This window comes from Diplotaxodon limnothrissa, linkage group LG20 (assembly GCF_057381915.1).
Source record: "Diplotaxodon limnothrissa isolate DT_005_m linkage group LG20, D_limnothrissa_male_GT1.1, whole genome shotgun sequence".
Taxonomy (NCBI): Eukaryota; Metazoa; Chordata; class Actinopteri; order Cichliformes; family Cichlidae; genus Diplotaxodon; species Diplotaxodon limnothrissa.
This window is the reverse complement of record NC_140615.1, coordinates 6,235,056-6,247,156: the sequence shown is the minus strand read 5'-3', so window position 1 is coordinate 6,247,156 and position 12,101 is coordinate 6,235,056. Positions and strand designations below refer to the sequence as shown.

Sequence of the window (12,101 nt, the reverse complement as noted above, 5' to 3'; positions counted from 1 at the left end):
GGTGCTGCGTTCACAATCACAAATTCCCCAAATCCCAAACGTCTCGACTAATAGTAAACGTGTTATAGCCGTATTTTAAGTAATTATTTTTAATTTTCCTCTAGAACGGCTACCTTCTTTAATTTACGACAAACTCTTGAGCAAATGCTAACATTCTACTAAGGCTGATTTGCAGCTGTTTACAAAGAAATTCCCGGTAAGATGTTTTCCTTTAGCATGTACGCTAGCTGTTTAGCTAACAAAACAACTTGGACTGTTTGCATGAACTTCCAACACACAGATACATTTATCTTATCAGTGTAGTCGCCAAAGAGACTGTTAGATCCGATAAAGTGTTGTGTCTTTTTTCACTAACAGCTCTGCTCTCATCGAGTGGAAATAGCACGTTAGGTCATCTTTGAGTTATCTGTGAAGTACATCAGCAACAAAACCTAACGTGACCTGTTGTTTGGTGCCAGTTCTCTCAGTTCCCGTAGGAAAAATAGGATTTTAACTGAAGATGGCCTCTCGAGGGAAATCAGAAACTGGAAAATTGAGGCAAAATATGGAGGAACAACTTGACAGACTAATGCAGCAGCTTCAGGACCTGGAGGAATGCAGGTGTAGTACAGAAAAAGAAAAACAATAAACTCCTCTTGTGTGCTTTTGTATATGAAAATCTGGCATGCAGTACCTGAAGAATAACAAAGAGAATAAAAAAACAGTGAGTAAATAAATGCTTCTCTATTCTTTTGTTGTGTCTCAGTTTTGATTCCTTCATTTGTTTATTCCAGAGAAGATCTGGATGAGGAAGAGTACGAAGAGACAAAGAAGGAAACTTTGGAGCAGCTGGGTGAATTCAATGACTCCTTGAAGAAAATAATGTCAGGAGATATGACACTTGTGGATGAACTCAGTGGGATGCAACTGGTATGGACAATTAATGTGCTACTACTGTGTATTAGGAGTGCATTAAATAGGTTATAGCACATTGATTAAGAAAACTGTTGATTAGTAAAATGTCAGAACGTTCAGATGTTTCTGTCTTCATCAGGCGATCCAAGCTGCCATCAGCCAAGCCTTCAAAACCCCGGAGGTGATACGACTTTTTGCTAAGAAGCAGCCAGGACAGCTGAGAAGCAGACTGGCAGAGGTTTGCAATGTCAAATATATATTGTATAATATATACACACACACACACACACACACACACACACACACACACACACAGAGTTGTGATAAGAAGTTTACACACCCTCATCATGTGCATGAATATCATGTTAATTTGGGGCATTTAATGATTTCTTTGATGTTTCATTTTTACTTTCTGTATTAATGACTTGGAAAAACATGAATTGTGTGCACAAGATTGAATTTAATTTGGATTTTCTCTAAACCATACAGTCTCAAACATAAACATACATTCCCACTAATATTTGATTAAATTGTCATCTCCACTTTTGCTTAACATCAACAATCTTCTGGCATACTTCTTGCTGCATATCTGACCGATCTTCTCGGCAGTGTTGGCAGAATCCATTTAAATTGGTCGGTTTCCTGGCACAGACACGACTTTTAAATGCAGTCCATACATTTTCAACAAGAATGGGGTCGGGGCTTTGGGAAGGTCATTCCAAAAGCTTAATGTTAGCCTGTTTTATCCAAACTGAAACCAGTTCTGATGTGTGTTTGGGATTATTGCTCTGATCATGTGTTGTGCTCATTTGAGGTGAAGTTGAAGAATTTAGAGGTATTCCTCATCCTTCATTATTCCATCCACTTTGTCCACTTATTGAAAGATTTAAGTGAGTGCATGTCTATATTTAAACCTATTATTTCACCCAGTGTGGATTGGAGGAAATCCCCCAAAAAATTCAAACTTGTTTTAAAATTCTTCTTGCTTAATATCATGAAAGATGTTTGCTGGAAGAACAGTTCAAAGAAATTATCAAAAGCCCCAAATTGCCATGATTGCACACGCATTTCTGACCACAACAGCAGAGTTCAGTCACACCTCAGTGTTTATGTGTGGATTCATTTGCCGACCGGTGTGTGGCATACTGTGCAGATGGACCGCGATGTGATGGTGGGAAAACTGTCACGGGACGTGTACACGCAGCAGAAAATGGAAATCCTCACTGCCTTGAGAAAACTGGGGGAGAAGGTGAGGAGCACTCAGAGCACACATGATTATCCACAGAATTGAGGATGATTCAGCGGCTTGTGCTACGTAAAGTCTGAAATGATTCATTTCAGTCATGCAGCCCTCACTAGCTGCCTCAAATCTTTCCTTTCATTCATGTTGTAATTATGTGACAGCTCACCCCAGAAGACGAGACGTTCCTCACTGAAAACGCCACAGCGACCCTGAGCCAGTTTGAAAAAGTGACTGCAAACCAAGGTGAGCATAAAGATGATTTTACTACAAAACTGATACTTTCTCAGATATTTCTGTTGACCTCATTTTGCTTTCTTTTTTCCAGGGTCCGAAGACAAAATAATGGCTTTAGCTAGCTCTGGTGTGAAAACAAAGTCATAGCAGTTCTGCAAAAAAAAAAAAAAAAGTGTGTTTTTAATGAAGACAAAAATGTGCCATCCGATTATGGATTTTCTAAACAATCAGTGCGCTTTTAAGTGCTACTGCAGACGCTGACACTTTTAACAGTATTGTTTTATATGTACACGTCAATCTTTGTAAATGTCTTTTAATCGTCCAGATAAAGTGTAAAAATGTATTTTAGGTACGAGCGTGTGATTTGCTAAAAGGTGCGTGAATGTAGAGGACGGCGCAGACAGTTTGTTATTATGATCTTGTGGTTTGTGCAGTGATTCTTTATTCCAAAATTTCAATATTCAACAGTGCTGTTTTTAGGATGCAGTTTTCCTTCAGGGTGTATTTTTATTTCAGCTAAAACTGTGCCGTCACTTGTGTGCAGGTGAGATGTAGAGTCTGATATCTTCAGTAAAACTCGAGTCTTTCACCAGTTTAGTTGAAATGTGCTGAGTCTGCAGGGTGGATTAGAGCAGCAGTCGTCCAACAATATGAGAATCATAGTTTTATTAATAGTGTGGGTCTTCGGTCTGTTCATGGAGAAAATACAGAGAAAATACAAAGATTTTACAGGATGAAGTAATGAATCGAGACGCTTTACCACTATTCAGTGTCACTTGGGTGTTTCCATTATTTTAATGAGTCCTCTATGCATTTATTATCATGCAACTCAAACTGATGACTGTAGTTTCATGTTGACAGTGATGAAGTTTGATAGTTTTTAAACTCGCATCAGAGTCTGTGTAGAAGTGAATGTCACAATGTTTACAGCATTAATCTTGATATTCTTGCTACTTTTAATGTGAGTAAAAATAAAACTAACAACAGGCTTCATGTTTTATTTCCCACCATGTACACTCACCTGCCACTATGTACACCTGTTCAGCTGCTCATCAGCATTAATATTTTATCAGCCAATCACATTGCATGTAGGCATGTTAGCATGGTCAAACAGAGTACCGTGAACAGTATAAAAGCATGGATCTGATTGGGCTGCTGCTGGTGGTGTAATGGTGTGGGGGATATTTTCTTCACACATTTTGGGCATCAAATAAACACCACAGCTTACCTGAGTGTTACTGCAGGCCATGTCCGTCACTTTATGACCACCGTGTATCCGTCTTGAATCTTTGCCGAAAGAATTAAGGTAATTCTGAAGGCAAGGAGGGTCCAACTTGATACTAGCAAGTCAAATCTAATAAAGTATCTCATGAGTGTATACACTGTTACATTCGTGGATGCTCATTTTAAACATGGGCAAAGTCTGAAATAATGAGATTGGCAAACATACGTGTCGTCCCGGAGTGCCTAAAGCTTCAAACTGCTCTCAAGGTTCACTTCAGACAGTTTTCAAATCTTGTCTCTGTATGATGTCACTGAGAGTGGGTATCATAAATATGCTCTGAGCACAGGAGGCCCACCCACCTGCTGTTCAAACCCGTTTTTGAGGGGCAGCCAATTCTAAGAAAGGGAACTGAAAAATATACCCAAGCATTAAGGCCTTACTGGTATTACTGGTGGTTCTACTATACACAGTTTGAAATGTGAATCATGCAAAGCAGCCCTGGTAGAGCGCACGAATAAAAGCATGGAGTTGAAAAGGAGCATAATAAATCCACCAGCTCTATATTTTATCGTGGAGCTGTAGCAGATCTCAGTTTCACCACCAGAGGGCAACAGTGCTCAATATTTACAAAAAAAAAAAAAAGACTCACAGCACCACCCAGGGTGTGTTCCCATGCTGTGCACCGGCACCATGTTTACACTAGAGAATACAATGAAGGAAAACAAGAGCAGACAGAAGTTATACCCCATCTCATCTTCCTTTATTTTGTTTACGAGCAAGCATCAACCTCACTACATTTGCCTTTCAACTGGTAGAAAAGAGAGCAGCTCCAACAAGCACAAAGGAAACATCCAACCACGCTGAAAACACCGTCACCGTCCATTTTGAGCAGATTTTAAAACAAAGAAGAAGAAAAAAAAAATTCTTGAGTGTCATGGATGTGTGAAACAGACAATCTGAGAATCAGTAGTGTATAGGGCTTCGGAGCGTGATGTCACGGGGGTGGGCGTGGAAAGGATTTTGGCCCGATTCACCATTTTGGGGGTCTAAGCTAGGAGCGATAGCATAGCCATGGTTCGTACTTGCTGTGTGCTCGGCTGCAATGTTCGATCTTACGACCGGCACGGGAATAAGGTTGGATTGTCTTTTTATGCTAACCCTCCTTTCTCACTCCGGTCTCATAGGCCCACGTGGAGCGTACACACACACTTGTGGTTCATGCAAAGTCAATATACCCCCACCCACCTGTCCATCCACCCACCCTTCCTTACTTCATCTTGATGTTGTTACAGTATGGTTGCATTTCAGATTGTTAGGCAGTGACATTCATTGGGGGCGCACCAGAAAGCAAACGAGATGCTAGTGAACCTTTCAACTGTAGCTGAAATGTGGACATGAAGTGTTTGACACAATGAAACCGTGAGAATTGCGTCACCGACAGGCATATATACTCTTGTGAAATTTCATGCTGCCCTAAAAAAAAAAAAAAATTAAAAAAAAAAATTGTTTCTCAACAGCTCAAGCAACAGGACACTGTTAAAAAGAAGAAAAAAGAAACTCACCTTCCACTATACACAAATAGGTCAGTATACACGCTGTATGCTGCCAAAGCAATTTCATAATGTACATCTTTTAAATGTGGATTCCGTCAATATGATTTTTAAGTACAATATCTATAGAAGATACAATGTGGATCTACTCCTCTACACATCAACAAGGACACGTGACATCTACGTAAAATGTTTTCACCTGTAATAAAACTAGCGTCGGCCTATTATCGCGACAAACTGAGAGAAAACGTCTCCCCAGCTACGAAAGAAATCTAGCATTAAAAATAAAAATAAAAGAGCACGGATAAGTGTGTTTGTTAGACCAGCTAATTACGCTATGATCGGCAAAAGGCACTCCCATCTCAGCCGGCTCAGACCTGGCGCCCCCCCCCCCCCTTTTTATTTTATTTTATTTTTTTTAGTTTTTTCATTTTTTAAAACAAGCCAAAGTCATCATGGAAGGGAGACTGTTCACTAAGTTTCAAATGCACACCTATTAAAGAAAATCAAATAAATCAAATGGATTCACTGAGCTGAAAACAAAAGTAGCCTGGAAACTTTTTACATCAACAATAATAATAAGCGTTGAAGGTGTTTTTAATAAATTTTGGCCTCTGAAAACGGATTTGCACGCATAGACTTTTCCAATCCCGATAATGCCATTTTCTGCACAATCCAAAGCCCCAAACATGGTCGTAATAAATGCAGGTTTGGGAAACGCTTATATTTTACTCTGTACCCTCCCATAAAAGACGAACACTAAAATCGTTCAGTGTGACGGCACGTTTTTATCTGGTCTGGTGAAAGATTATATACAAGTTATGGACAACAGTGTCTGAGAGGAGACAAGAGGTCGGACACACTTTCCCAATCGTAAGCTTCATACTAATACCCGAAGGAAAATAAGTTTACCAAATGTAAACAAATATCTTTGAACAACTCTACAGTACAGTTTCATGTACAATAAAATCTAGTGGTCTACTGCAAAAAAATATCTCACTTTAAGATTCAAAGATTCATTTTTAAAGTGTTTTCCTGCTGAAGCAGCAAACAGTTTAAAATGTACCTCATACAGGCTATGTAGTATTATTTTAGGTAAAATAGCCGTGCCATGAAAAGAAAAAAAAAATAAAACATTGCCAGCAATTCAACAATTCAGCCAGTCTCCACTAAAGCTCATAAACATTTTCTTTCAGTAGCTTGAAAGGGTTTCTCCTTGAACCACAACAGGGACTGGGACAGGGACAACGGTTTTAAAGCTGCTGAGGACATTTTAGTACCCTTATTTTCACCACGAACGGCACTACTGCTGAGCCGATCTTTGTGATTCCACACGACATTTTCTGAAACTGAAAGAAGATTCCCTCTGTAGTGTACATCAGTGAGATCTGCTGGGAATGAAACAACACTAAAGCCAGGAGTAGAGCGTTGCCACGCGTGCAAGCGAAGCAAAAGCATCATGTGAAGCTGAAACCGTCAACTAAGCCCTCGGCCTACGAGAAAGCAAAAGAAACTACTTTACTCCTCGCAAAAGATTAAAGAAAAGGGACGAAATGGACACCTTTTTGTCATGGAAACCGCTGAACAGTCCTCGGTTTCGCATCATGAAGCGAGACATTTTGTACAAGCGTGATGGAACAGCTTTTGCAGAAATTCAGCGGCATGCTGCGACAGCCTGTGTGACACAAATAGTCTACATTACATAATCGTAGATATTGGACCCCATTGATTAGGTCTTCACTAACACATTGACTAATTACATGGTTTCATTATATTTACAAAAATCTTTAAAAAGCAATTTATTTCTCTACACATGACTTCCCCAAAATTTCTCCATGCACTAAAAAGAAAAACAAAAAAAAAAAAAAAAGAAATGGAAGAGGAAAATGCAGTCTACTTGTTAAAAGCATCATTTTCGATTCACTGTGGACTACAAGTCAAGAAAACCCAAGTCGGAGCTAGTTGTGAGTTTAGCGAATTAATCTACAAGCATTAGCAAAGAATATACATCAGGAGAAGCGATTACTCTGCTCTTCAAAGCCGTACATCTGAGAGAAAACAAACAAAGTGCAGGGTTGGCTTCCTCACACAGTTCCAATGTAAGCCAGGTTTTCCTGGGAATTAAAATATAATAAATAAAAAAAAGTCAGCAATCTGGTGATGACTACACTACACTGAGTACCACCACTAAGATAACAACAGGAAAACCTTGACCATATATACGCTGAAGGGACTTTATGTTTCTCCTTTTCTTGATTTTTTTTATTTTTGTTAAGTTTTTACATCATGGCTCCTAGACATGAAACTGCAGGGAGTGCTGTGTTTGTGAGTGTGTGTGTGAGGGAGGGAGTATGAGTGAATTTCTGATGTGTGTGTCAGGAGCTCTTGTTTGGGTGTCTTGTGTGTGTTTAGTAGGTGAGGGTGGAGTCGTCCCACTCCAGCTGCTGCTGTCTGCTGGCCCCCTGCTGGTCCTCCGGCTCGCCGCCCTCCTCGTCTTCGCTGCTCTCTGACTCAGCGCTCGTGATGTCATCTTCTTCCTCGCCGTCCTCGCTCTCCTCCTCCTCTTCCTCCTCCTCCTCGCTGCTGTGCTGGTCCTCGTACGTCTGCATTAGTGACAGCGAGAGAAAAGATGGAGACTGTGACTGTGGGCACTCATTTTGTGATCTTAAATACTCAATTACTTAAATTGGGCGACCAGGGGGGTTCAGGGGGTTGGGAAGCTCATCTTGTAACCGGAAGGTTGCCAGTTCAATCCCCAGCTCTGTCTGTCTTGGTTGTTGTGTCCTTGGGCAAGACACTTCACCTACCGCCTACTGGTGATGGCCAGAGGGGCCGACGGCGCGATATGTCAGTCTGCCCCAGGGCAGCTGTGGCTACAACTGTAGCTTCCCTCCACCAGTGTGTGAATGTGAGAGTGAATGAATAGTGGTATTGTAAATAAATATAAATGCAATCTATTATTATTATTAAATCCGTGTTAGAAAAACTTTATACAGATCATGGCTTTGGCTGAGCACCGTGCAGGTTACCTTCCTGTTTCACATCATTTTCATGTATGTAACTGTGTTTGGACAACAACACAGCAGCCTCTGCTAATCTGACAAGTGCAGGCTCCTTTAGATGTTTTCTAGCAAAGACTAATCTGGCCTTCTTATTGCTCCTTGTTGTAAATCCTCTGCATTCCCATTTATGAAGACGTCTCTTGATTATAGACTCTTCACAATAATACGCCTACCTCCTTAAGATTTTGTTAAACACTTGGAATAAGCTCCACGTTTTTCATCTGCAAAACTTGAGCTAAGTCTGCCCTTCAATCACATCTTGTTTGCTTAAAATCCTCTGTGGTGGTGACAAAGGTTTATCACGTCCACTGTTCTGAATTTCACACATTAGAAAACACTGGGGCCATTAGACACAATATAAAAAAAACCCAACAGTCATAGCAGTGAGCCTTTCAAGGTAAACTCGATGTCATTGAACTGTGCACATGAGACACATTAACCAAACCTAAATAGATTCGGACGTTTCAAGTACACTTTGATGTAAATATGACGGAAGTTCAACACATCAGGTGAAAAGCTAACATGGGATGTAGATTAGCATTAAAAGGCAGCGACATACAATAAAACCACGGGAGAGGATTTAATGCACGTCTCTTATTGCCGAAACGCTGCATTATCTCAATAACTTTCTCCTACGAACCAAATCCATGCAATAAAAATAACAAACCACTTTGAAAGAGTCATTTCCAAGATACTCAGGAAATTGAGCGTCTCGTTTCAGCTCTGTTTAACAAAACAGAGCTACCAAAAAAGGCCATCATCTTTTAACAAATCTGTATGTCTCACTGGCGAGTTTGTATATGATCAGATTATTTTGGTCAAATGTGTAAAGTCTCACTCGGCAGATGTGCTGTGATTTAGTCACAGCAGGATGGGAGTTAAAGCAAATCAAAACGTGGTAAATAATCGGTCCTTTTAACAAACAGTAAAGCAACAACGAGTAATCGAATGACTCAGAAAGACATGAATCTTCTTGTACAAATATATTCAGCCCACGAGCTGACTCATTCGCTTCATTTTGGGCTTTTGGGAAAAGAAGCTGCTTCCTTTCGTTTCATTCTTGTGCGTCAGTCAGGTAATGTGACTTACATATTTGCAACAGAGTCTCTCTCTCGTCCCCACAAGGCTGCTAATTACAAGGGGCTCAGACAAAACTAGGGCACAGTTTTAACATCACCCAGTTCGCATTAGCAGGCGAAAAGCTGTCTGGGCTACAGCCTAACACCAGCAGCGAAATTCTGTTAAACAGCTTTTCACCAGTTAATCACCATCATAATCATGTTTTTTGTTGCTTATTTTGCTTCCCTGCTTCCTCCTCTCGTGTCGTTTTACCTCCATGGGGTTTACGGTGATGGTGAGGGCTGAATCGTCCCAGTCCATCTCGTTCTCCTTGCCGTTTTCCTGGTCCCTCATGGTGCGCTGGTGTGCAGCTCGGATGCGGAACACGCCCAGGATGATCATGAACACCAGGAAGCTGACGCACACCACGATGACGATGGTGGCAGCGCTCGGAACCACTACGAGGAGGTAAACCACATCAGGAAAAACACAGTGATTAGTTAGACGCAAAACAACACTTCACGATCAAATATGTGGAGCCGCAGCTTCCACCGCCGCTTTGGCTTTATGGCGTGCTCCCAGCGATCTGTACACACACGTGCTTTTGGCTGTTCAAGGTGTTGAGGCTGTTTTTCTTTAAATAGCTTAGCCCATCTCGCGCCAACCTGCTCCACTTTCCATATTAGCAGGAAGAGCCCTCTCTGGTGCAGTGGCGAGCTTAGCGAGGCAGTCAGCTTAGAAGAATACAGAAGCCGGAAAATAAAAGGTCGTGCTCAGTGTGCACTGCCTGTACAGATGTCACAAACAGCGCTCAAAAGTAATCCCTAACTTGGTCCATTAAAAAACAGACACACTACTAGTGTTTCATACATGCCCCACTTCTGCTTAGTAGGCTGTAATCCTCCTGCTTCATATCACAAATCTTTTTCTACAGCAACAATTAAGCTGATTACTGCTTTGATTATGATATTTAGTGCTGCATTCAACAGAAACACACGATATTGCAGCCAATACTGAGGAAAAAAATAAACACTACTGCTTAATTTATTTTCCAGGCATCCTTAAATTAATTTTTGCAGGAAAGATTTTTATACTTTGATTTTGTGTCTTTTTCCACGTCGCTGAAACAGATGCATGTTTGATTTTTTCTTCTTTTTTTTTTTTTTGAAACTTTGGTGAATCGATGGCTGCAGATGACTACTGATTTTCTATGCAACCTGCTGAAAAAGGATGAAGCATTCTCCATGTTTCAGTACCTGAGGCCTGATGAGCGTTGACCAAATTATGCCCAGACAGATCCACAGAGGCGTGATGGACAGGGTTGATGAAGTTGGGCTGCATCATGGCATTGTTGGCATGCTCCATGGGACTGGCTGTGTGGATTACATTAACCTAGAGAGAAATAAAGACCACACTTGAAGTGAGGGCGCACAAGTATGTGGATAACACCAGGACAGGCTGGTCACGGTTCAGTGTGCACGTGACAAACGCTCAGACGTACCTCGACCTTAAAGTCGTTGCTGATGTAGCGACCATTGAGTTCAGAGCAGACCAGTTTAAATTTCCTGTCAAAGAGAGCCTCGGTGTGCCAGTTCTTGTAACGGATAAGGTGCAGGACCTGCTCGTAGTTGGCCATGGTGTTCACACCTGGACCACAGAGAGGGGGGGGGGAAGTGTTAATGACACTAAGTCATTTTTCCTTCTTTAATCTCACAGAACTATTAGAGGTTTTGCAGAAACCAGGGCTATATGCTAGTTAAGGCTTCCTAGCCGAGCACGGTGGTCTGTACCGGTGATGACGAGCCCCACGTTGGATGAGCTCATCTCTAAGCTGCGCTGCTGCAGCTGGGACATGTCCACTTCAAGGCTCTCGTGCTCTCCGTCCAGCTCGTCTCCCACCACAGTCACTTCACACGTGTCCAGGTTGTGCATGATTTCCTCCGACACCACCGTCTCTTGGACTGAAAGAACAAAAGCACAAAAACGATTGAGGAGGAAGATTTGGAGCACTCTTGAAAATCTGAAACAGCACTCCTTCTCTATTTCTTCAAGAACCGGCTGCCCTTTCCAAACAAATAGATACAGATTAAGAACAAGGGAACAAATATTTGTGATTTTATTTCTGTTCAATCAACAAAACAAAGTAATCTAAAGAACTGGAGTAAGAGAGAAAGATCCAGAACTGATGAGACATGCTAAAACGAGTCAACTACTGACATTATAGAATATGCAACGTGCTCTTTAGAAATGCTGGTAAACAGAGAATCCTGGCTCCAACAGTTAGTCCAATAAAACAACTACAGCAGATTTAGCAATGTTATTATACTTGTATATCAGAGAAAGTGATTTTATTATTTAAATCATAATGTTGTAATAGTCGGCATCCTCAGCTTGCTTATGAAACAAATTAATATTTCATGCATCTACTGCCTGTACCATTTGACTCTTCAAAGCTCCATTTTAATGACTCTTAATTATCTACCGTGTCATCTCTTGTTTGCGAGGTGTGTAAGGTGGGGCAGGGTAATGCAGGTGATAGCAGCAGAGCTCTGTAAGCCCTTTTGTCCCTTATGGCCTGCTGCTCACCGCAGGACGTCGTATCTCGTGGTATCTGTGTCAACCTCAGAGCTTGTCTATTGTGTCTCCTCCACTTAACTTATGTGCAAGCTGAACAGATGGCACCCTCCCTCTCGCTGTTTTTCCCAATCCCTTCATCCCCCAAGCGTAATCCTCAACATAGACTGCTACTGTAGTTCTGCACAGACGTCTGTACTGTACACACCCTGTAACTGCAGAATCATTCACTGTCAAAGGTGCAGACAGGTGAGGGTTTA

At 41.3% G+C, this 12,101-nt stretch overlaps 2 protein-coding genes across 5 annotated transcripts in view; one reads left to right on the top strand and one right to left on the bottom strand.

Moving 5' to 3' along the window:
• Window positions 1-26: 26 nt before the first annotated feature.
• On the top strand, window positions 27-3,204 carry lzic (leucine zipper and CTNNBIP1 domain containing). Its single transcript, XM_085344667.1, has 7 exons — window positions 27-196; window positions 459-600; window positions 774-909; window positions 1,034-1,132; window positions 2,048-2,143; window positions 2,299-2,380; window positions 2,463-3,204. Exons 2-7 carry the CDS (start codon window positions 500-502, stop codon window positions 2,516-2,518), a joined length of 570 nt encoding a protein of 189 aa, XP_085200793.1. The 5' UTR covers window positions 27-196; window positions 459-499; the 3' UTR covers window positions 2,519-3,204.
• A 3,841-nt stretch (window positions 3,205-7,045) lies between these two features.
• The window catches only part of clstn1 (calsyntenin 1), a 37,992-nt gene continuing 32,936 nt past the window's right edge, over window positions 7,046-12,101 (bottom strand). For all 4 annotated transcript variants that reach the window (XM_085344511.1, XM_085344513.1, XM_085344512.1 and 1 more), the window contains 5 exons: window positions 11,058-11,228; window positions 10,769-10,914; window positions 10,524-10,659; window positions 9,541-9,725; window positions 7,046-7,749 (listed from right to left, as the gene is read on the bottom strand). In XM_085344511.1, coding sequence (XP_085200637.1) covers window positions 7,555-7,749; window positions 9,541-9,725; window positions 10,524-10,659; window positions 10,769-10,914; window positions 11,058-11,228 — 833 coding nt within the window. In that variant the 3' untranslated portion in view covers window positions 7,046-7,554. The remainder of the gene's footprint in view (window positions 7,750-9,540; window positions 9,726-10,523; window positions 10,660-10,768; window positions 10,915-11,057; window positions 11,229-12,101) is intronic.